Here is a 25,666-nt window from a genome sequence, read left to right on the forward strand (position 1 = left end):
TGTCCAAACAAGCCTCCCTGTGTGTTATCTGGTTTATATGGTGATTAGATGCCCTTGATGGTCATTATCTGTTAAAACAGGACACTCAGTACTGGTGCCATAAACATAATCCTGTGCTTGTGCTTGTGTTGCCCTGCGACCTCTAGTTATACATTATGAGATAAATGTTAGTTCATCAAGATTTATTACAGGCAGGGTGTAACTGAGTGTCTAACACACATGTGCTTTACGACTCACGGTATTGGTAACTGAGAAGCAAATCATGTGAAGACAAACACAGCCTGTTATTGAAGACGTCAAGAGAGATATGCAGGGTAACTGACGTGAAGCTGCGCATTATCTGCTGTCCTGCTTCCATTACACTTCTGCTGAGCTCATGTTCAGGGCCGTGACTTCACTCTTAGCATCTTAAGGAGATCCTCAGGTGTTCTCGGCTGAATACAGGAGAAGAATGAAGAGATTTGGTCGAGATGGGCCTGATAACATTGAGCTTGAACTGACTGATGGAGTCTCCAGTCAGGTGAGGAAACTGACATATTATATCCCATCTCCTGAACTGTTGAGTTCAGCACAACTCACATTTTAAACTGTCGTGTTATCTGGTGATGTATTTTTACTTATGATTTTTGTATCTTTGGCTGTAGCCAATCTTTGCTCATCCGGTATCCGTGACCTCGGTTAAAGACGTGGGACGGTCGGTCGCTCACCTGGCGTCCTATACAAGAGGCCGCTGGAAACATGCTGCCCGCAGGCCTGTGAGGAAGAAACACACAGGTATTTACAGTAAATATATATATACTCTCTCTCTCTCTCTCTCTCTCTCTCTCTCTCTCTATATATATATATATATATATATATATATATATACATACAATAAAAGGTTTTCTAACTTTTTACCTGCTTTGTACAATGTGGTTTTGAAGAAGGTTGTGATAATGTGAACTTTATCAATGATGGAACATTTGTTTGATTACGATTACCCTTAGAAAAAGGTGTACCGTAGTGCATTGATGTATCAGAAGGTAATAATGTTGTACTTTGAAATATACCATTTGCTGAATTAATGTACCATGATTTTTTGTGGCATTCCATGAAGTATTATCATTTTCAAATACCACAGTATAGTATTTATGAGTGCTATATATCTTTTTACATGGAAGAAAACCATGGCATTATCATGACACACAGTATACGTACATTTTAGAAATTACACGATCGATTAAGAATTTGGAATAATTACGAAAAGTTTCTTCAGCTGACCAAGGCTGTATTTATTTGATCAAAAGTACAGTAAAACCAGTAATATTGTGAAATATTATTACAATTTAAAAGAAATGTTTTAATACATTTTATTTTAATGTAATTTATTCCTGTGATCAAAGCTGAATGTTCAGCATCATTACTCCAGTCTTCAGTGTCACATGATCCTTCAGAAATCATTCTAATATGATGATTTGATGAAATCAAAACATAAAAACATCTTGATTAATAATTATTTTTAACATAAGAATAATAATAAAAAATAACTATTTTTTATATATATATAATTATTATTATTTATTTTTTTAGATATATAACATTGTATTTTACAATATATGTCCAAGGTAATACCATGAAACATGTCCAAATAAAATAAAATAAATAAATAAATAAAATAAATACCTATGGTACTTTTGTTTTCGGCGTAATATCAATCCTAAATCTAAATGATGTGTCTTTTTAGAGGAATATGTAGGCAACAAGTACAAGGGTCTGGCAACAGATGAAGACGCTGTAGATGGACTGAAGAATGTGACGATCCAGCTGAATAAAAGGCTTCTGGATCACTTTCGAGATCTGGCGGCCAGCAATAAAGACACAGATGAGGTAACCTGAAGCGAATGCTCCACGTCGGTGAACTTCGGGAGACGTGGTGTCGTATTTGTCCGTGTCACACAGTGATATTGATTTTTGCTGTAGGTGGACCTGCAGTTGCTGAATGATGTCCTCACACATGGAGCCGACCCAAACTCAGCGGACAAGTACGGGCAAACGGCCCTGCATGAGGTTAATGTTTGACTCCTTATGTAAGACGTATATGCCATAAATTGTCATTCTGGGATGTAAATGTTCAGCTGGTGCTTGTGTTGACATATTGAGAGTATATGTCACGCCTTGCCTATGAACAGCTGTAAAGCATTCACAGATGTTTGTGTTTCTGGTAGATATCTCGGGCGTGGAACGTGGACGTGATGCGGTTTTTCCTGGAAAGAGGGGCTGATTTTCAGAGGGCCGATGCCTTTGGAGTGACGCCTCTTCATGTGGCGGCCGCTCTGGATTATGAGGAGATGATGCGCTTCCTGTTAGAAAGAGGAGGTGTGTGATATCAAGACTCAGCTCAATTCACAATTTGTCTATCAGGAATTTAAGATAAAATTGTGATTTTAAAATACATATAGGGTTTTGAAAGGAAAATAAACTCGTTTAAAGAAAAAGACAAGCCACATATATACTGTATTGAAAAGTTTGCGGTCAGTAAAAAGTTTGTTGTTGTTGTTGTTGTTGTTGAAGAAATGAATACCTTTATTCAGCAGGTTCACATGAAATTGTTCAAAAGTGACAGCAATGACATTTATGATAAATGCATTCAAATAAATGCTGTTCTTTTGCAATTTCCTGGAAAATGTGTTTTCCACAAAATTATGAAGCATCGTTTTCAACATTGATAATAATCAGAAATTGAGCATCAAATTATCATATTAGAATGATTTCTGAAAAACAGTTCAGCTTTGACCACAGTAATAAATTACATTTTTAACATATATCAGGATTTCACAATGTTACTGTTTTTACGGTATTTTTGATCAAATAAATGCAGCTTTGGTGAGACTTCTCTCAAAAATGAATTAAATAAATAAATCATAACTTTTGTATGGTAATGTGTATGTTGTCTCTGAATTGTTCACTGTAACGGCAGCGGACGTTGAAGCTCGCACACTGAAACACAAGCAGACTCCGCTGCACTTTGCTGCTAAGAATGATGCCGTTGGCGGAGTTAGGATGTTGCTGCAGAACGGGGCGGACATCGCTGTTCGAGACTATAAAGAGAGGACGCCTCTACAGCTGGCTGCAATCTTCGGTAAGGCTTTTATCAGCAGTTCACGTGCACAGATAGACCCGAGTGGGGCTCAAACACCTGACCTTTTGGTCTTTGACTAGACAAGCCACGAGGTCAGACCTAATGCATGTCCTCAAGCTCTAACAGTGGACAAACCTGATGACTGCAGTCGAAGAAGTCTCTTCTGTTTTGACGTCTGCATCCCTGGGTATGATGAGAGTTGTTGTTTCGTACAGATCGGAGCGAGACGGCTCGTTTGCTGCTGGGGTTTGGAGCCGATGCTGGAGTGCAGGACTCTGACGGACAGCTCTGCATTACTGCCATGATCACTAAAATGAGTCCTGTGGTGAGTACTCGAGGACTGTTATGGTTACAGGACAAGATAACCAACATTCGTAGATTAGTAGATGTTTCCAAAGTGACTGTGGAATGAAAAAAATACTAGAAAAGGCCATTAATCCAAGATGGATTCAATACAAGTATTGCTACAAATTTTTTGGAAAACCAAAGTAACGTAATACTAGAGGAGACGCAAGTGCAAAAGTTTTTGCAAGGTTTATCTGGAGAGTGCAGTCATGTGGCATAATGAAGTCTAGTGAAGAAAATTCAATTCATACCTCATTAAAAAAAAAAAAAGATTGTTTTTAGTATAATAATTGAAATATAACTCACATAAGTGAATAATTTTACATTATTTTAAATGTATTATTTATGCTTATATAAAAAAAGCAAGCTTCACATTCCTGTTTTTAAACCCTAAACGATTATTTTGATAATTTTACATAGTAAAAAATACACTACTGCATTTGGGGTCAGTACGATTTTATTAAAACAAAATTAATACTTTTATTCAGCAAAGATTCATTAAACTGATTAAAAGTGACAGTCAATAATTCTAAAACAAAAGTTTCTAATTTCAAAACAAATTTCTATTTATCACACAAAAATATAAAGCAGTGCAATTGGTTTCAGCATTGATAATAATGAGAAATGTTTCTTAATCATCAAATCCGCATATTAGAATGATTTCTGAAGGATCATGTGACACTGAAGACTGCAGTAATGATGCTGAAAATTCAGCTTTGATCAGGAATAAATTACATTTTAACACATTCAAATAGAAAAGTTGTTTTAAACTGCAATCATATTTTACAATATTACTGTATTTTTGATCAAATAAATGCAGCCTACGAAAAACCCAAACTTTTGAACAGTGCTGTACTATTCTCAGTAAACTTCTCAGTGATCATCATCTTGGTGTTCGACAGGCTGATCTGGCAATGAATCAGTTCCTTATGAAAGACCGAATAGCCCGACAAAAGTTCTACTACCTTCATCTTCTGGAGCCGAAGCCGGCCGACAAGACAAACCCAAAAGGTTCTGATCCGTCATCACCGGTACACATCTTTAAACATATTTCATATAAAGTTCCTCGATCCAGGTGTTGCTGCATTGGGTTATGAGAGCTGTCTCTGTCCACAGCTGGAGTTTATAGTCAATGAAGGGAAACTGGACCTCATCATGCACCCTGTAGTGCTCAAACTCATCACTGTCAAATGGAACTTATATGGCAGGTAAACCGTATCAAAGTCTAACGCTGATGCATGGAGAAACACGGGCTGTGATTCACATCACATTAAATGTTTTCCTACAGAATGGGCGCCTGGATACTCCTGCTTTTCAACTTCCTGTTTATCGTGTCCTGGACAACAGTAGCCATATCCGTGTCAGTTCGTCCAGATGGAGATCGCTACAATCTTCCTCAGGTCAGACTAACTGCAGTTTATTTTATTTCAATGGTCCACTTTAGATATTCTACTAACTCTTAAGTAACATTGCAACTACTTATCTCATTAGAGTATTAGTAGACTGTTAGGTTAGGGTTCGGGTTAGTAGTATAAGTTGACATGTAGTTGCAAATTTACTAGAAGTAGAATGTCTAAAGTGGATCATTGAAATAAAGTGTAACCTAGTCCTTAATAGATCAGTAATTTTGATATGTACAGTAGGTGCCAAAATTGATGGACAGCCTATGAAAATTTACATCTTCACCCTTTATTCAAATATGTAAAAAGAAAATGTTGTGTAGTTGTGCTCGGAGTCAATTTGTGATAATGCATTGAATCACGCCAAATTGTTTGGTCATAATTTCTGCCCAGGCTGGCAAAAATAGTCAATGTATGCCTTTTCTTGTGAGCTTTTTGCTTTTTGCTTTCCATACTTTTTTTTTTTTGTACAGTAAAATAAAACCTGTAGCTTATCTGTTGCCTTTTTTTCCCCAAATAATTTTGTCAGATAAAATACCCGAACCAAGTTTAGTGTTTTACAAATAAAACTATAACATATTTCCCTCATATTTTGGTGGTTTAATCGAACTTGTAGGGTCATTAAAATCATTATTCCCTCTGGACATCACTTATGGTCTCTACTGTAGACTATAGACGCCATGAAACCGCCTGACGAACACAGTTTTCTTTCCGGTGTTGATGTTCCAGGACATATTTAAAGGGATAGTTCACCCAAAAATGAAAATTCTGTCAGTAATCACTCACCCTCATGTTGTTCCAACCCCGTAAGACCTTCGTTCATCTTCGGAACACAAATTAAGATAGTTTTGATTAAATCAAGCGGCCACACACATGACCAGCGTCAGCCAATAGTGAGCCTACGTGTGACGTACAACACAGAAGCGCTGTGAAAACAGCGGTTTTACTACGTGAACTCACTCGAGGCCCAGAGAGGAGGAAATTAATAGTGGAATAAAGTCGTTTGTTTTTGCGCACAAAAAGTATTCTCGTCGCTTTATAAACTTAAGATTGAGCCACTGGAGTCACTTGGACTATATTAACGATGTCTTTAATAACTTTTCTGGGCCAGCAAGTTTCAATCCCTTAGAAGCCTATGGAGGAGTGATCCAGCTCTCAGATTTCATCAAAAATATGTTAATTTGTGTTCCGAAGATGAACGAAGGTCTTACGGGGTTTGAACAACATGAGGGTGAGTGATTACTGACAGAATTTTAATTTTTGGGTGAACTAACCCTTTAACATTATGTAGAACACGCAATGCAAACAGCTGTACGAGCACTGGAATATTCCTCTTTCCTGCGTATAAACACACACACACACTCATCCAGTACATGCACTGCTGTTGGCAGGACTGGTGGCGTGTGTTGCTGGTGGTTTTGGCACTGGTGCTGACGGTGACCGCGGTGTACAGGGAAGTGATGGAGATCGTGAGATCTGGGAGGAAACTGAAGCACTGGCAGTGTTGGACTGTGCAGAAGATCAATGAGGACTTGAGCTGCTCGCACCCCATGTGGCCTGAGGTAACATAACGAACCCATACAGCTCTTATTCAAGAGATGAAGGATATCATAAGCTTATGGACTGATCTCACAATCTGAATTGAAATCTTTTGATGTTTAAATTTATCCCATGTTTTGGCATGTATTTTAAAGGGTTGTTTCACCCAAAAATGAAAATTCTGTCGTCATTTACTCCCCTTCACGTCAAGCATATTTGAGCTTCCGTTTACCATATTTGATGTGCGTTGATCAATATTTGTATGTGAATAAAATGTTAAGTTAAATCTGTACATCATTATAAAGCAGTCATTTCTCTTTAGAAAACTTGGATTAAACCTAACCACTCAATTCAAACTTTTAAAATGTAAATGCAAAACCTAAACATTATGTGTGTCCACATTTTGTGATAAAATTGTACTGCCTTGTCTGTACATTCTTCAGTGTACTGCCTTGTCTGTACGGTTCATTCTTGTGTTACGCAGCACGTTTGAGCTTCAGCAAGAACCAATGAGGTTCATTCACGTGTTACGCAGCACGTTTGAGCTTCAGCAAGAACCAATGAGGTTCATTCTCGTGTTACGCAGCACGTTTGAGCTTCTGCAAGAACCAATGAGGTTCATTCTCGTGTTACGCAGCACGTTTGAGCTTCTTCAAGAACCAATGAGGTTCATTCTCGTGTTACGCAGCACGTTTGAGCTTCAGCAAGAACCAATGAGGTTCATTCTCGTGTTACACAGCACGTTTGAGCTTCTGCAAGAACCAATGAGGTTCATTCTCGTGTTACGCAGCACGTTTGCGCTTCAGCAAGAACCAATGAGGTTCATTCTCGTGTTACGCAGCACGTTTGAGCTTCAGCAAGAACCAATGAGGTTCATTCTCGTGTTACGCAGCACGTTTGAGCTTCAGCAAGAACCAATGAGGTTCATTCACGTGTTACGCAGCACGTTTGAGCTTCAGCAAGAACCAATGAGGTTCATTCTCGTGTTACGCAGCACGTTTGAGCTTCTGCAAGAACCAATGAGGTTCATTCTCGTGTTACGCAGCACGTTTGAGCTTCTGCAAGAACCAATGAGGTTCATTCTCGTGTTACGCAGCACGTTTGAGCTTCAGCAAGAACCAATGAGGTTCATTCTCGTGTTACGCAGCACGTTTGCGCTTCAGCAAGAACCAATGAGGTTCATTCTCGTGTTACGCAGCACGTTTGCGCTTCAGCAAGAACCAATGAGGTTCATTCTCGTGTTACGCAGCACGTTTGAGCTTCAGCAAGAACCAATGAGGTTCATTCTCGCGTTACACAGCACGTTTGAGCTTCAGCAAGAACCAATGAGGTTCATTCTCGTGTTACGCAGCACGTTTGAGCTTCTTCAAGAACCAATGAGGTTCATTCTCGTGTTACGCAGCACGTTTGCGCTTCAGCAAGAACCAATGAGGTTCATTCTGGTGTTACGCAGCACGTTTGAACTTCTGCAAGAACCAATGAGGTTCATTCTCGTGTTACACAGCACGTTTGAGCTTCTGCAAGAACCAATGAGGTTCATTCTCGCGTTACGCAGCACGTTTGAGCTTCAGCAAGAACCAATGAGGTTCATTCTCGTGTTACGCAGCACGTTTGAGCTTCTTCAAGAACCAATGAGGTTCATTCTCGTGTTACGCAGCACGTTTGCGCTTCAGCAAGAACCAATGAGGTTCATTCTGGTGTTACGCAGCACGTTTGAACTTCTGCAAGAACCAATGAGGTTCATTCTCGTGTTACACAGCACGTTTGAGCTTCTGCAAGAACCAATGAGGTTCATTCTCGTGTTACGCAGCACGTTTGAGCTTCAGCAAGAACCAATGAGGTTCATTCTTGTGTTACGCAGCACGTTTGAGCTTCAGCAAGAACCAATGAGGTTCATTCACGTGTTACGCAGCACGTTTGAGCTTCTGCAAGAACCAGTGAGGTTCATTCTTGTGTTACGCAGCACGTTTGAACTTCTGCAAGAACCAATGAGGTTCATTCTCGTGTTACGCAGCACGTTTGAGCTTCAGCAAGAACCAATGAGGTTCATTCTTGTGTTACGCAGCACGTTTGAGCTTCAGCAAGAACCAATGAGGTTCATTCTCGTGTTACGCAGCACGTTTGAGCTTCTGCAAGAACCAATGAGCTTCATTCTCGTGTTACGCAGCACGTTTGAGCTTCTTCAAGAACCAATGAGGTTCATTCTCGTGTTACGCAGCACATTTGAACTTCTGCAAGAACCAATGAGGTTCATTCTCGTGTTACGCAGCACGTTTGAGCTTCTGCAAGAACCAATGAGGTTCATTCTCGTGTTACGCAGCACGTTTGAGCTTCAGCAAGAACCAATGAGGTTCATTCTCGTGTTACGCAGCACGTTTGAGCTTCAGCAAGAACCAATGAGGTTCATTCTCGTGTTACGCAGCACGTTTGAGCTTCTGCAAGAACCAATGAGGTTCATTCTCGTGTTACGCAGCACATTTGAACTTCTGCAAGAACCAGTGAGGTTCATTCTCGTGTTACGCAGCACGTTTGAGCTTCTGCAAGAACCAATGAGGTTCATTCTCGTGTTACGCAGCACGTTTGAGCTTCAGCAAGAACCAATGAGGTTCATTCATGTGTCACGCAGCACGTTTGAGCTTCAGCAAGAACCAATGAGGTTCATTCTCGTGTTACGCAGCACGTTTGAGCTTCAGCAAGAACCAATGAGGTTCATTCTCGTGTTACGCAGCACGTTTGAGCTTCAGCAAGAACCAATGAGGTTCATTCTCGTGTTACGCAGCACGTTTGAGCTTCAGCAAGAACCAATGAGGTTCATTCTGGTGTTACGCAGCACGTTTGAGCTTCTGCAAGAACCAATGAGGTTCATTCTCGTGTTACGCAGCACGTTTGAGCTTCTTCAAGAACCAATGAGGTTCATTCTCGTGTTACGCAGCACGTTTGAGCTTCTTCAAGAACCAATGAGGTTCATTCTCATGTTACGCAGCACGTTTGCGCTTCAGCAAGAACCAATGAGGTTCATTCTCGTGTTACGCAGCACGTTTGCGCTTCAGCAAGAACCAATGAGGTTCATTCTCGTGTTACGCAGCACGTTTGAGCTTCAGCAAGAACCAATGAGGTTCATTCTCGTGTTACGCAGCACGTTTGAGCTTCTTCAAGAACCAATGAGGTTCATTCTCGTGTTACGCAGCACGTTTGAGCTTCTGCAAGAACCAATGAGGTTCATTCTCGTGTTACGCAGCACGTTTGCGCTTCAGCAAGAACCAATGAGGTTCATTCTCGTGTTACGCAGCACGTTTGAGCTTCAGCAAGAACCAATGAGGTTCATTCTCGTGTTACGCAGCACGTTTGAGCTTCAGCAAGAACCAATGAGGTTCATTCTTGTGTTACGCAGCACGTTTGAACTTCTGCAAGAACCAATGAGGTTCATTCTCGTGTTACGCAGCACGTTTGTGCTTCAGCAAGAACCAATGAGGTTCATTCTCGTGTTACGCAGCACGTTTGAGCTTCAGCAAGAACCAATGAGGTTCATTCTCGTGTTACGCAGCACGTTTGAGCTTCTTCAAGAACCAATGAGGTTCATTCTCGTGTTACGCAGCACGTTTGAGCTTCTTCAAGAACCAATGAGGTTCATTCTCGTGTTACGCAGCACGTTTGAGCTTCTGCAAGAACCAATGAGGTTCATTCTCGTGTTACGCAGCACGTTTGAGCTTCTGCAAGAACCAATGAGGTTCATTCTCGTGTTACGCAGCACGTTTGAGCTTCAGCAAGAACCAATGAGGTTCATTCTCGTGTTACGCAGCACGTTTGAGCTTCTTCAAGAACCAATGAGGTTCATTCTCGTGTTACGCAGCACGTTTGAGCTTCAGCAAGAACCAATGAGGTTCATTCTCGTGTTACGCAGCACGTTTGAGATTCTGCAAGAACCAATGAGGTTCATTCTCGTGTTACGCAGCACGTTTGAGCTTCAGCAAGAACCAATGAGGTTCATTCTCATGTTACGCAGCACGTTTGAACTTCTGCAAGAACCAATGAGCTTCATTCTCGTGTTACGCAGCACGTTTGAGCTTCAGCAAGAGGTTTGTTATCATGCATCAAGCAAATACAATTGAGCTTCTGTTTATGTTCGCTGATCAATGTTTATATGTGAATAAAAGCCTAAATTCAGTCTGCTCATCATATAAAGTGATCGAGTCTCTTCAGAAAATGAAACTGCTCAATTCATGTGAATTAGTTTTACTATCTCTTCATGAACTTTTTGAAGCTTTAAAGTGATAGTTGCGTAGATGTCAAAGAAGAGGCAGAAATGTTAGATTTCATTAAAAAATATTTTCATTTGTGTTCTGAAGATTGAACTAACCCTTTAACCCTTCTGCGTTGCTTTCCCCCATAGAATTCAATTTTAAGTGTATTATTGTAAACACAATTTGTGTTTGTTTTTACAAACTGAGAGACGAGTCGAAATCATTTTCTGTGTAAATTGTGCTATGGCCTAACTTACTTTAAACTTAGAATGTTTTAAAGTTGACTGGTGTACAGTATACATTAATTTCTCATAAAAGAAAAACAATAATAAAATACACAATTGTAATAATTAATGTGTTTTGCTTTATAATATAGGAACGCAATTACTTAGAAGGCCAAATTAAGTATATTCGAAACCTGAAAGGAACCTACACTCAGGACCCCTGGTAATATACTCACAATAAACCAATGTAGAATGTGAAAGAGTGTGCAAAAAAAATGAATATACTAAGTATGCTGATGTGTCGCCCACAGGAATATCTTTGATTGGCTAGTGTATTTGCTGCTGCTGGCCGTTCTGGGCATCCACTTGACAGACGTATTCCTAGTGTCCGACACACTTCGACAGAACAGTCTTCGCCTCTTCGCAGTGTCCATTATTTTCCTGTGGTTAAGGCTAATGAAGCATGTCCGTGCTTTTAGGTAATTTACCATTTTGAAAGTTACTTTGGGATCTTGCAGGTCAAGAAAATTTGATTTTAGAGGAACTGATTATGATTTCCAAAAATAACTCATACTATATCTTTCCTTGCGGAGTGAAATGAAAAACTGAAAATGTAATTTGAAATGATTGAAATGAAAAACAAATGCAGAATGATCCAAGTCAACAGTTTGGAATAATTAAGATGTGTTTATGTTTTTGAAAGAAGTCTCTTCTGCTCACTATAAGGCTGCATTTATTTCATGAAAAATACATGAATATTGTGAAATATTATTACAATTTAAAAAAAAATGTTTTCTAATAGAATATATTTTAATTTGCCAATTATTCCTGTGATCAAAGCTGAATTTTCAGCATCATTACTCCAGTCTTCAGTGTCACATGATCCTTCAGAAATCAGTCTAATATGATGATTTGCTGTTCAAGAAACATTTCTGATGATCAATGTTAAAAACATTTTTGCTGCTTTATATTTTTGCGGAAACTGTGATACACTACCATTAAAAGTTTGGGGTAAGTAAAAATTAAAAGAAAGAAAGAAAGAAAGAAAGAAAGAAAGAAAGAAAGAAAGAAAGAAAGAAAGAAAGAAAGAAATACTTTTATTAAATTGTTCAAAAGTGACAGTAAAGACTGTTTTCAACATTGATAATAATCATATTAGAATGATTTCTGAAGGATCATGTGACACTGAAGACTGGAGTAATGATGCTGAAAATTCAACTTTGCATCAATAAATTACATTTTAAAATATATTACCATAAAATAGTTATTTTAAATTGTAATAATATTTCACAATATTACGGTTTTCATTATCAAAATGGCTAAATCATAAATTCTCCACTGCTCAGTTGTGTTTTAAAAGATGTATGCTAAAATGAACAGTTTTTTAAAGGGGGGGTCATGAAGCGTCTATAATCGTGGTCATGTGAGATAAAGCTTGAGAACATCGGCTAACACCTGGTCAGTGGCAGTTACCATAGATACTCGTGCTGCAAAGCAAGGCCCTCAGATATAATGACAACACCTTTACGGTCTCCTGGATGCTACGGCACACAGAGCGCCTGAAGCCGGACTGAACCACCTGCTCAGTGGCCCGAACAACAGTGCTGGCGTATCTCAGGTTTCTCTGAGACTCCACAGGTGGCCATCTCTTTGTGAGCTAGGTAACCATGGGAATATATGCGTTACGGTAACCATAGAAACATAAGGACATGGGGGTTTGCACACCATGTACTCAGTCACTTCTTCTAAATGCTACTGCAGTATTTGCACTTTTCAAGGAATAATTGGCCACTTTTTCCAGCCTTTTCCCATTGTTTCCATAGGGATTGCAAAAATAACTCAGTGAAGACTAAGACATGAACCAAATCAACCAGCTCCAAGATAAATCACAATATTAAAAAACTTTGGTTTAAAAAAAAATATATAGCCTATATATACAGTGAGGAAAATAAGTATGTGAACACCCTGCTATTTTGCAAGTTCTCCCACTTAGAAATCATGGAGGGGTCTGAAATTGTCATCGTAGGTGCATGTCCACTGTGAGAGACATAATCTAAAAAAAAAAAAAAATCCAGAAATCACAATGTATGATTTTTTAACTATTTATTTGTATGATACAGCTGCAAATAAGTATTTGAACACCTGAGAAAATCAATGTTAATATTTGGTACAGTAGCCTTTGTTTGCAATTACAGAGGTCAAACGTTTCCTGTAGTTTTTCACCAGGTTTGCACACACTGCAGGAGGGATTTTGGCCCACTCCTCCACACAGATCTTCTCTAGATCAGTCAGGTTTCTGGGCTGTCGCTGAGAAACACGGAGTTTGAGCTCCCTCCAAAGATTCTCTATTGGGTTTAGGTCTGGAGACTGGCTAGGCCACGCCAGAACCTTGATATGCTTCTTACAGAGCCACTCCTTGGTTATCCTGGCTGTGTGCTTCGGGTCATTGTCATGTTGGAAGACCCAGCCTCGACCCATCTTCAATGCTCTAACTGAGGGAAGGAGGTTGTTCCCCAAAATCTCGCAATACATGGCCCCGGTCATCCTCTCCTTAATACAGTGCAGTCGCCCTGTCCCATGTGCAGAAAAACACCCCCAAAGCATGATGCTACCACCCCCATGCTTCACAGTAGGGATGGTGTTCTTGGGATGGTACTCATCATTCTTCTTCCTCCAAACACGTTTAGTGGAATTATGACCAAAAAGTTCTATTTTGGTCTCATCTGACCACATGACTTTCTCCCATGACTCCTCTGGATCATCCAAATGGTCATTGGCAAACTTAAGACGGGCCTTGACATGTGCTGGTTTAAGCAGGGGAACCTTCCGTGCCATGCATGATTTCAAACCATGACGTCTTAGTGTATTACCAACAGTAACCTTGGAAACGGTGGTCCCAGCTCTTTTCAGGTCATTGACCAGCTCCTCCCGTGTAGTTCTGGGCTGATTTCTCACCTTTCTTAGGATCATTAAGACCCCACGAGGTGAGATCTTGCATGGAGCCCCAGTCCGAGGGAGATTGACAGTCATGTTTAGCTTCTTCCATTTTCTAATGATTGCTCCAACAGTGGACCTTTTTTCACCAAGCTGCTTGGCAATTTCCCCGTAGCCCTTTCCAGCCTTGTGGAGGTGTACAATTTTGTCTCTAGTGTCTTTGGACAGCTCTTTGGTCTTGGCCATGTTAGTAGTTGGCTAACGACCTCAAACAGGTGCATCTAATTTAGGATAATAAATGGAGTGGAGGTGGACATTTTAAAGGCAGACTAACAGGTCTTTGAGGATCAGAATTCTAGCTGATAGACAGGTGTTCAAATACTTATTTGCAGCTGTATCATACAAATAAATAGTTAAAAAATCATATATTGTGATTTCTGGATTTTTTTTTATTTTTATTATGTCTCTCACAGTGGACATGCACCTACGATGACAATTTCAGACCCCTCCATGATTTCCAAGTGGGAGAACTTGCAAAATAGCAGGGTGTTCAAATACTTATCAGGCTTGTGCAAAATTCAGAATTTCAGAATTGGCCTCCATTCAATTCATGAATTGGAATTTGAATTGAATTTACTCCGCCCCACAGGACATTGAATTGAATTTGAATTGGAATGACAGGAAGTGGAATTAAATTCATGGCAATTCAAAGCAATTCCACACAGTCACACAAGAGAAAGAATGTATTGAGTCTTGCATGCATTCAGTGTTAGGAAGGTTACTTTGGAAATATTATTGCTTACTGTTATTAGTTACCCATTATAGATGTGGTTTGGATTACTTTATTTGGACAACTTTATCAATGCAAAGCAATTTCGTTTTAAGTTGTTTAGTAACTAATTGAATTAAACATTTTACGTCAGTAATACAACTAAATACAATTACATTAATTTTGTAATTTAATAACAGAAATTTCATTTCACGTAACTATTTACTCCTCAACCCTGCATACATTTTGTTCTAAAATAGATATTGATCAAATTCTTGAAATAAATTACCCCCTCAATGTTGTTTAATTAGTTTTGTTCCAATGTAATTTTCATTTCATTTCAAAGTAATCACACAAACACAAAGTTGTTGTAAATGCAGTTATCATTTATTCCAAATGCAAAAAAAATTACTGAGCAACACTGTTGCATCTAATTCTCAATAGCTCCTCAAATGTTTTTTCATTGAGTCTGCACCGTTCTGGTCTGAATATCTTTCCTGCAACACTAAAGATTCTCTCAACAGGTGCAGAGTGAAGTTGTAAGGGACTTCTGAAACTTAAAAAGTCCAGTGTTGCCCATCAAATTGTGCTTTCAAACAAATGTCCACCTCAAATTATTTAGCAACCATTTTAAATATTTGGTTAAAGTAAAGCATTCTGGGAAATGGAGTCATGTTCCATCATGTTCCACAAAATTACAATTACAATAAATCAAACTTAATTATTTGTTCTGTGACTAGTGCTTTTAACATTCATTGCTAGGGGAAAACATATCCTTTTAAAGTAATCTGTACAAACTAATATAATTTATAATGCAATCATATCTGACATATACTGTAAAGCTTCATTGTTAAACACTTCACTTAAAATATGTATATGAATTTCTATGAATTTTTGTTGAATTGCAATTCTGCTTCCTTTAATTCAAATTCGAATTGTAATTCTAGATCCTGTTTTTGACATCAATTCAAATTCAATTCAAATTCAAGAATTGAATTGGAATTAAGGAGTCATTCTCAATTCAATTCTGAATTGTGCACAAGCCTGATACTTATTTTCCTCACTGTATATCAGAAAAAATGTTTTCAACATTGATTATAATAATCAGAAACGTTTCTTGAGCAGCAAATCAGCATATTTTAATGAATTCTGGAGGATCATGTAACACTGAAGATTGAAGTAATGATGCTGAAAATTCAGCTTTGATCACTGGAATAAATATATATACCAGGTATTTTAAATTGTAATGAAATTGCACTATATTTATGTTTTTACTGTATCAAATAAGTGCAGCTTTGGTGAGCAGAAGTGATTTCTTTCAAAGACATTATAATATCATAGCGTCTCTAAACTTTCGAAGAGTTGTGTACTATTATAAAGTGAATGAGACTTTGCAAAAGACGTAATTGAGTCAAAAATTACAGTACAATTTGCCTATGGTGTCGATTAAAGGGATAGTTACCCAAACACAACAATTGTGCCATTTACTCACCCTCATGTTGTTCCAAACCTATACATTTCTTTGTTCTGAAGGAACACAAATATATTTTGAAGAGTGACATTGAACCCCATTTACTTTATTTGAATGAACAAAAAAGATTAAGACATTTGTCAAAATATCTTCTTTTGGGTTTTGTAGAAGATAGAAAGCCATACTGGTTTGGAAGGACATGAGGGTGAGTAAATGATGACATTTTAATGATTTTCACTTCTGAAAACTGATCTTTGCACTCTATTAGCCAACACCGTGACACATGATTGTACTCCAGGTAAATGGCTGATGTTATTCTCTAGAGCTATGGGTCCCTTCATTGTCATGCTGGGGAAGATTGCAGGAGACGTGCTGCGTTTTCTCTTTCTCTATATAGAGATCTACATTCCATATGCCTGTGCCTTCTGGATCATATTTGGAGGTACTGTCACAAAGACTTACAGTATAGTTAAAGACATGATGCATGAGACATAAATGTTTCCTCTATTGCTCTTAGGTTTACCTGAGGTGCCCAGTATGGAGACGGTTCCTGAGCTGCTCTACAGCCTGTACCGCATCACCCTGGTCGATGAGTATGAGTTTGATGCCATGGTGGATGTGGACGCAGTGATGGCCTACCTTCTCTGCGGAACATTTCTAGCCCTGTCTGCTATTCTCTGTGTTAATTTACTGATTGCTCTGCTTTCTGACACCTTCCAAAGGTATTAATAAGTCATATGTACTTGATATGTACTTGATATGCATGTTAGGGGTGTAACGGATAACGATATATCAATATGAATCAATGCCAACAAATGAAACAAGCATTTCATGTTTTAAATAAAGGGTGAAGATATACATTTTCCTAGGCCTGACATCAATTTTGGCCACTACTGTATATATTTTAAGATGCATTGAAACTTTCATGTAAGACGCATTTTCGTCAAAGTGCGCATTCTCTTTTAATCTGTTCAAACACCACGATTGTGATGCAGCAACCTAGAAGATGTCAAATTGTCACTGACAATTTTTCTGTTCGGGATGGTTGGGGGGTGGGGATGTCCCCCTCAGTCTGTGTACAATCGCTTTCCGGTCGGGGGGGTTGGGAGGGGGTGTTGGTTGGAGAAAGTGGTCAGAAAGTGGTTGGGGGTTGGGTATGCCCCCTTCGATTTTGTTCGTGATTGCGTTCCGAGTGGTGGAGTTGGAATTGGTCCATTCGGGAGGGTTGGAGATGTCCCCCTCGTTTTTGTTCGCGGTTGCGTTCCGAGTGGTGGAGTTGGAATTGGTCCATTCGGGAGGGTTGGAGATGTCCCCCTCGTTTTTGTTCGTGATTGCGTTCTGAGTGGTGGACTTGGAATTGGTCCATTCGGGAGGGTTGGAGATGTCCGCCTCGTTTTTGTTCGTGATTGCGTTCTGAGTGGTGGAGTTGGAATTGGTCCACTCGGGAGGGTTGGAGATGTCCCCCTCGATTTTGTTCGTGATTGCGTTCCGAGTGGTGGAGTTGGAATTGGTCCATTCGGGAGGGTTGGAGATGTCCCCCTCGTTTTTGTTCGTGATTGCGTTCCGAGTGGTGGAGTTGGAATTGGTCCATTCGGGAGGGTTGGAGATGTCCCCTTCGATTTTGTTCGTGATTGCGTTCCGAGTGGTGGAGTTGGAATTGGTCCATTCGGGAGGGTTGGAGATGTCCCCCTCGTTTTTGTTCGCGGTTGCGTTCCGAGTGGTGGAGTTGGAATTGGTCCATTCAGGAGGGTTGGAGATGTCCCCCTCGTTTTTGTTCGTGATTGCGTTCTGAGTGGTGGAGTTGGAATTGGTCCATTCGGGAGGGTTGGAGATGTCTCCCTCGTTTTTGTTCGTGATTGCGTTCTGAGTGGTGGAGTTGGAATTGGTCCATTCGGGAGGGTTGGAGATGTCACCCTCGATTTTGTTCGTGATTGCGTTCCGAGTGGTGGAGTTGGAATTGGTCCATTCGGGAGGGTTGGAGATGTCCCCCTCGTTTTTGTTCGTGATTGCGTTCCGAGTGGTGGAGTTGGAATTGGTCCATTCGGGAGGGTTGGAGATGTCCCCCTCGTTTTTGTTCGTGATTGTGTTCCGAGTGGTGGAGTTGTTTTTGTTCGTGATTGTGTTCCGAGTGGTGGAGTTGGAATTGGTCCATTCGAGAGGGTTGGAGATGTCCCCTTCGATTTTGTTCGTGATTGCGTTCCGAGTGGTGGAGTTGGAATTGGTCCATTCGGGAGGGTTGGAGATGTCCCCTTCGATTTTGTTCGTGATTGCGTTCCGAGTGGTGGAGTTGGAATTGGTCCATTCGGGAGGGTTGGAGATGTCCCCCTCGTTTTTGTTCGTGATTGTGTTCCGAGTGGTGGAGTTGGAATTGGTCCATTCGGGAGGGTTGGAGATGTCCCCCTCGGTTTTGTTCGTGATTGTGTTCCGAGTGGTGGAGTTGTTTTTGTTCGTGATTGTGTTCCGAGTGGTGGAGTTGTTTTTGTTCGTGATTGTGTTCCGAGTGGTGGAGTTGGAAGTGGTCCATTCGGGAGGTTTGGGGATATGTCCCCCTTGGTTTTGTTTCGCGATTGCATTTCGAATGGTGGAGTTGGAAGTGGTCCGTTCGGGAGGGTTGCGGGTGGGGATGTCCTTTTTTTTTTCTGTTCGTGATTGCATTGTAAGTGGTCCGTTCGGGAGGGTTGGGTAGTAGGGATGTTCCCGTTGGTCCATTCACAATCGTATTCCGGCGATGAGGGGCATTCGGTGCGGGGCCACCCCTCTGTCCATTTGGCACGGTGCCCCATGCGGTCACACCAGTTGCACCGCCCCAGGGATGGCCCTAATCCTCAAACAATTGATGATCTCATGTGAGATTTGATGGGTTTTTTTTTTTTTTTTTGTGGATGTCTCAATTGGGATAAAGGATTTGCAGTTTTCAAAGAGTTCTTGTGCAAATGCAACTGGTTGTGTAAAATAGGCACATATTATTGTTATATTTATATATTGATTGCACGCCCCTGGATCTAATCAAATTTGTAATATTTGGCGCCATGTTTTGAGCTATCTGCAAATTCTGTATTGCTGGCTGAGAGAATCGATGCTAGATCATTTCGTAATGAAACGTTCAATTAACAGCCCTAACGTTTATTGTGCATTTTGGGCACGATGGATATGCTCACTGTGAACTCTCATTGTACGGAAACGACCTGGGTAGAATTTTCATTTTTGGGAGCACTATTCCTTTAACCCTTTTGCTGAACGCTTATGTTTGCAGGGTCTATGACAACGCGCTGGCCAATGCGGTGATGCAACAAGCAGCGATCATTCTGCAGATGGAGGAATCCATGTCTTGTCTGAGACGTTGCTATGACAACGAGCACATCCACCGCCATTGCGCCCCGCTTGGAGAATTATTTGATGATGATGATTTCACCACTAACCCAGATCAGCATGCAGAGATGAAGAAGCTTACGGAACAGATTAAGGTTTCTACGTTAACAACTACTGGACGTTATATTTTAAATGTCTATTCTTATATTGCAGAATAACTGAAACTTTGCATGCTCTGCAGGATACTTTAGATAAATATCTGAACATCCAAAGAGAGACAATCTCACCTCTGTATGCAGATGCCAGAGATGTCACAAGGTTGGTAGATTGAACATCCTGGAACTTATTGGGCTTAGATTGTTGCATGTTTCGTGTTACCATCTTTATTACATGTATTGTGACAAGTGATGTTCCTGGAACATCCTGCCTAACATACATATGTTGTTTTTGTTTCACCAGAAGGAGAAGCGTCGCACCTCCAGAGAGAGAAGAACATCTCAAGACTCTTCACGTACTTCAGAAAGACCAGCAGAGGCAGAGTCAGGACCTGAGAGAGCTGAAGGCTGAAGTGAAGGAACTCCACAGTTTGCTGCTCAATCTGATCCAGCCCCGGACAAACTCAACATCATGTAAGAGACTTCTGCACTTATTATGGAAGTCTGTGGGGCAAACATGCTGTTCACTGCAAGTTAATTTCTGCCCATTTTTACTGGTTTTAATGAGGTAGTCATTGAATCTAAATTATTGTCTGTGCATGGTTAATGACAAAGTGCAACTTAGGTTCATCCAGAATATTCCTTTAAGTCATGTTACTGGTGTTTCTGCAGCCACTGATGAGGATAAGACACACTCAGAGACAAAGCAACTTTAAACCGGATAGCAAAACCTCTGAAACTGATCAATGAACTACTGAAATCAACACCGAATCCACCAGGAGCAAGACTTGGAAAGGATTTCTGTGCAGCAAGTCATACGTGAATTTGTGACCAACATTTATTTTATTATTTTATTCTTAAGTTATGCATTGTACCAAGTTACTGTAACACTATAGGTTTGCATCTGTGTATATTAAAGTGACTTTATCTTAATTATTAAGGTTTTATTAAATTATATGTGAGAGAAGACCAAGTCTATTTCTCTGAATTGTTCACCCATGCATTTTTTCTTCTTCATTATTTACTCGCCCTCATGCCATTCATAACTCATATGCTGTTAATACACACACTGCTGGTCAAAAGTTTGTAATTATGATTGTTTTATGTTTTTGAAAGAAGTCTCTTCTGCTCACCAAGGCTGCATTTATTTGATCAAAATACAGCAAAACAGTAATATTGTGAAATATTATTACAATTTCAAATAAAGGCTTTCTATGTTAATATATTGTAAAATGTAATTTAGGCCTATTATTGTGATTAAAGCTGAGATTTCAGCATCATTACTCCAGTCTTCAGTGTCACATGATTGTTTCCTGAGCTGCAAATCCGTATAATAGAATGATTTCTGAAGGATCATGTGACACTGAAGACTAAAAAATCTGCTTTGATCACAGGAATAAATTATTTTCTTTAAATAGCTATCTTAAATTGTTATAATATTTCACCAGGAGGAACAGAAAGAACATGTAATTATTATGCATATTCACTAATAATCTTACTGTGTTCAGATTCAAAAATGTGATGTCATGCCAGGTTTGGCCTCACTGATAGAGCAACTGGCCTATGGGACGGGTGATTGAAAAATAACTGCATAATGATATTGCAAAAATGCAAAAGCCTTCACATCATGAGCACCTCTATGAAACCTTAAAATACTGCCTACGTAGGGAGTTTATTAGAGAAATAACAGCATACAGTGTTTGGAAGGACAGCTCATTTCCTTTGAAATTGAAAACACCAGATGATTTGGTAAAAACTTGAAGGAGTGGCTGGCTACTATCGTGACTTGTCACCAAGGCAACCACAGGGACACAGACCGTACTTTTCCATTAGTCAGCAGAAAAGTTTTCCAGGTTTGTGACGGAACGGAAGTAGGGCTGGTTTCCGGTTCCCTCACTGGCACTGCTGCTTTCGCTGCTGCTGGGCACTGAAGGAAAGATGGCGGCGGCCGAGACTGATCGCGATGCACCGTCCGCTCTCTGTAGCGAATTCCTCAATTTCTCCGCAAAGGACACCGCTGCGGTAGGCGACAGTTTCATAAAGACTCTGCAAATGCCCTATCCTGACGAATTATATATGTTTGTTGGCGGAAATCGATACGAGGGCGAGGAATTTTCAGTTTTTCTCGCTCCTCATCTCGGGTTGTTTTGATGAGTGTTGTCCGGCTAACGCGCTAACAAGCTAGCCTGTGAAATTTTCACAACTCAAGCTCCAAAACACGCATGTAACACTCCGTTTACACATGTATTTCTGCAATATATCTACACGTTATAAATGCTTTAATTTATCGCATTTGGCGTTTAACTTATGGCTTCGCTTACAAAGAAATGAGCTTTTAAAAGAGATCTGTCAAGAGTTGGATTAAAAACAACACTGGCTTTGTTCAATATCTTTACGGTTTTGCGTTCTTCTAATAACATTGTTTCACGGACTGCTCTTTTGACACGCTGTGTAAACTGATTTAGACAAGCAAACTCAGCCTGTCTATTTGTGTAGCCTAGATTTTCTGCATTCCTGTAAAAACATTAGAATGATCTGTATTTCTTTCGCAGAACAGCAGGTGTTGAAGAATGTTGTGGTCATTTATTTATTTTAGATATTCCAGTTACGTGTTTGTTTTTCATTTTTGCATATCTGCTTACCCACTATATTTCCATGCCACATCTATCGGTTAAACACAAGTAGGTTTGTTTTTACAATGTAGCACACACGGTGGCTATTTAAAACCACATACAATACCTCAGTTTGTCTTGGTTTGTGTTGTCCGATAGACTGAACGACAGCAGTGCGCACTATCCTGGCTATATTAGACTCTATTAATCACCATACGCATGAAAACATGGATAATTTTATGTTATAGGTCTATAGTGATAAAACTACAATCTGATTGGCAATCTCAAATCAACTCATGCATATGTTGAATTGTCTGAACAGAGTTGCTGGATTGTTTGGCTATATTTTCTGTTTTCTCTAGCACTAAATCCAGGTTAGTAGGTCGATGTAGACAGTCACAGAGACTGCCAAGTTCCGCTTACTGTACATATGTAATCCCTGTGTTTCCTTTTAGCGTGTGATTGTGGCACATACCTGCTGTTGGACATCAGCTAGGTTGCTATTAGTATTTTCTTTAGGAACAAATGATGTCAGAATTGCACACTATAGTTACAAAACCTAGTGATCTTCCTACATGGATGGCTATCTTCTAATCTAAGGCATGCATCATTTTTTTTGTGCAATTCTGTGCCAATTAGTATACGCGGATACATGAATATGCAAATGAGCCCCGTCTCCACTCACTCATATAGGCTCTACATGTGGATGTATCAGAATGCGTTTTATGAATCGCTTTCTACAACGTCAGACACATAACTGAAATGAACATGTTTAGCCTTGACTATGTTAATAAATAGCTAATATTGTGTTTATGTTACACAAACCATGTTCCCGTTCCCCATCATCTCAGATTACAGCAGTTAAATATGTCACTTGCTCTGGATTGACAGTATTAATTTCTTGATTTTAATCAGTAATAATGGTATGGTTTTTAAATCTAAAATCTTTTAGTCTGTGCTGCTTTCTGTTGATGTGTGAACGAAACTTAACTAAACATTCGCCTGCCATCCGATAATCGCAAAAAGCTTTGTTACTTTTAATATGAAGCAAAGTCTCATCTTAAAAATTCTGTTGATTTTATTACGAAATTCCAACAATAAAGTAATTTTGGTGCTCTTTAATACGGTTTGACAGTCACTGTAATGTCTCAGTTCAAGCGCACATGAACCACTCATCCCATCACTAGGGTCCATTCACATTTTAACCGGTAATTCGGTGCCGGTACCTTTTTTTTGTTGGTAATTTAGGCATGTTTACCTCAATAACTATAAAGTTAAAGTTAACTAAGTGTTATTGACATTATGCCAGAGCTGCCTTGTCTGGCATTGTCTGTGATGCTTGAATATTAATAAAAACAACTATTTTAGTAATAAAAAAAAAGAAATAAAAAAAATTATATTAAATGTTTTGTTTTCCACTAATTCTGTGTTGTGAATTTTGTAGAAATCAACATGTTTGCAAACTTCTAAATAAAATGAAAAATAATCAGATGAAATTAATTTGATTAAATGTTTATTTAATGTAATTTCCACCAACAATATCCATATTGTAATCTCTGCTGTATAATCATAAAAAATAAAAAAATAAAAAACATACATTTAATTTGGTCACACCACACATAGAGCTGCACGATTAATAGTTAAAAGATTGAGATCTCGTTTCGAACACCCACGCAATCTTTTAAACCTGTTCTGTCTATTAAACCTTTGACGAAACACTCCGCAACATTCAGATCTGTGTCCGCGCTGCTGCTGGCCCAAAGAGAGCAGGTGTCATGTTTAAGTCTTTTCAACCTCACCGTATCATCATTTCTGCCTTACAAATATTCTAATACAGAAGAACTGGGATAAAAGGTTATATTTCAGATAAAAACACTGTCTACGGTAGCGATCGAATTAGAGCAAACCCCCGATTCAAAGTAACTTGGTGGTTCAAATAACGAATATATCGATTACATTTATTTGTCAGATTCGTTGAAAAACGCTGATTCATCCAGTTATGAAACGTGAAGTATTGAGAGTCATTGAATCATTCATTCAAACCGAGTGTTTTAAATATTTCAGATTAATTCAACATTTTAAGTAGACCTCAGCAATTCATATTTTGTCAGAACCTCTAGTAAATTACGTTATTTTGTTCAGTTGTTGGAGAATCTTGATCTCAGTTTGAAAAAAAATAAATAAAAATGACGTGATTCTCAATGTATCCAGAATCGTGCAGCTCTACCCTCACACTTCTAGAACAAACATTGTGTTCTGCCTAGTACTTGCTACATATAAACTTTGTTGAGAAATGTTTTAAATGACTGGTTGTCCTGTAAGGTCATGCAAATATAAACCGGTGGATGCAGCAATGCAGTCAAACACTGACGACTAGTGTTCCTTTCAGACCTGACCTTTGTCCACTGATCTATTTACCTTGCCATTGTTTTGTTTTTTTATCTCTGTGTGTCTGCTTTCACACTGTAGCACTAATTAGCTAAATTAATTTATTCACAGATTTAAAATTATTAAAATAAAAGGCTGCATTTCTAATATTCAGACAGTTGTGTGTTAGGGCTAAGAGAAAAAATTGATTCACCTAGCTACCGCGTTTATTTTTATTTATTTTTACGATTTTAAAATCTATTTTCTTTTATTACAGAATCGATATAATTCAAATTAAATAGCTTTATTCTTTCGTCCTTGCTTATAGACGAGGTTGACAGAAGTTAGCCACTTTTGTTCCAACAGAGGATGAAATGTTTTTTTTTATTTTTTTTTTATGCCAGTCACATACATATAATAAACATGACAATAAATATTATACAAAAATAATATATATAAAAAAATATATATTATACATTACAACAAATAGGAAAATAAAATATACTAGTGTAATTAAAATAATAATAATAATACAAGTAAAAAAAAATATATAAAAAAATTTATAATATAATATAAAAAGAAAAGGAACAGGTATGAGATCATCATATAAATAGCATAAAAGCTTCACATAAAGACCTAGTACGTTTTGCTTTGCTATTTTTCGACCCAATTAGTAACTCAATATAATTTTTCATTTCTATCTGAAATAACTAAGTTGGGTTTTCCTTTAGTCCATTTTTGTTTGTGTATATGGTATTTCCCCATAATTAAACAGAGATTAACAATAAAGGCCACATTTGGTGGTAATCTTTGTCTATTAAGATAAAAAAAAGACATCCTTTTCAGAAAAGTAAACTTTCATCCCTGAGCATTTATAAAGAATACATTCCAAATCAACCCAAAACATTTTGCTATAAATGCAATTAAAAAATAAGCGAACAACATTTTCTTTCTCAGTCCCACAGAAATCACAATCAACATCTAAATCAGTACGAAACCTAAGAGGAGGAGTATGAACTGGGTACACCAGATGAAGTCTTTTAAAATGTAGCCTACTTCTCTCACCTTATTTGTTATGCAATATTTTTTTAGGCAGCAACCATGCATATTTCCAGTCAGTGCAGTCAACTTTATAATGCCAGTGTGTTTTAGAAGATATTGGGCTGTGATAATTATTCCATC

At 38.9% G+C, this 25,666-nt stretch overlaps 2 protein-coding genes across 3 annotated transcripts in view; both read left to right on the forward strand.

The window, feature by feature from the left end:
- The first annotated feature begins 313 nt into the window (after positions 1-313).
- Positions 314-20,438, forward strand: LOC311280170 (uncharacterized protein). Its single transcript, XM_084392142.1, has 19 exons — positions 314-520; positions 645-774; positions 1,724-1,866; positions 1,960-2,046; positions 2,205-2,355; positions 2,957-3,118; positions 3,334-3,443; positions 4,366-4,494; positions 4,580-4,671; positions 4,752-4,863; positions 6,255-6,425; positions 11,020-11,090; positions 11,179-11,346; positions 16,365-16,483; positions 16,559-16,763; positions 19,295-19,505; positions 19,592-19,668; positions 19,810-19,979; positions 20,178-20,438. The coding sequence occupies exons 1-19, from the start codon at positions 452-454 to the stop codon at positions 20,219-20,221; spliced, it is 2,421 nt and encodes an 806-aa protein (XP_084248268.1). The 5' UTR covers positions 314-451; the 3' UTR covers positions 20,222-20,438.
- A 929-nt stretch (positions 20,439-21,367) lies between these two features.
- ubr2 (ubiquitin protein ligase E3 component n-recognin 2) overlaps positions 21,368-25,666 on the forward strand; it is a 45,065-nt gene continuing 40,766 nt past the window's right edge. The window contains exon 1 of one of the 2 annotated variants that reach the window (XM_084391438.1): positions 21,368-21,527. In XM_084391438.1, the coding sequence (XP_084247564.1) occupies positions 21,444-21,527 (84 nt within the window). In that variant the 5' untranslated portion in view covers positions 21,368-21,443. The remainder of the gene's footprint in view (positions 21,528-25,666) is intronic. The other variant, XM_084391439.1, reaches the window with a different exon arrangement.

Source organism: Rutilus rutilus (assembly GCF_951802725.1).
Source record: "Rutilus rutilus genome assembly, chromosome: 20".
Classification (NCBI taxonomy): Eukaryota; Metazoa; Chordata; class Actinopteri; order Cypriniformes; family Leuciscidae; genus Rutilus; species Rutilus rutilus.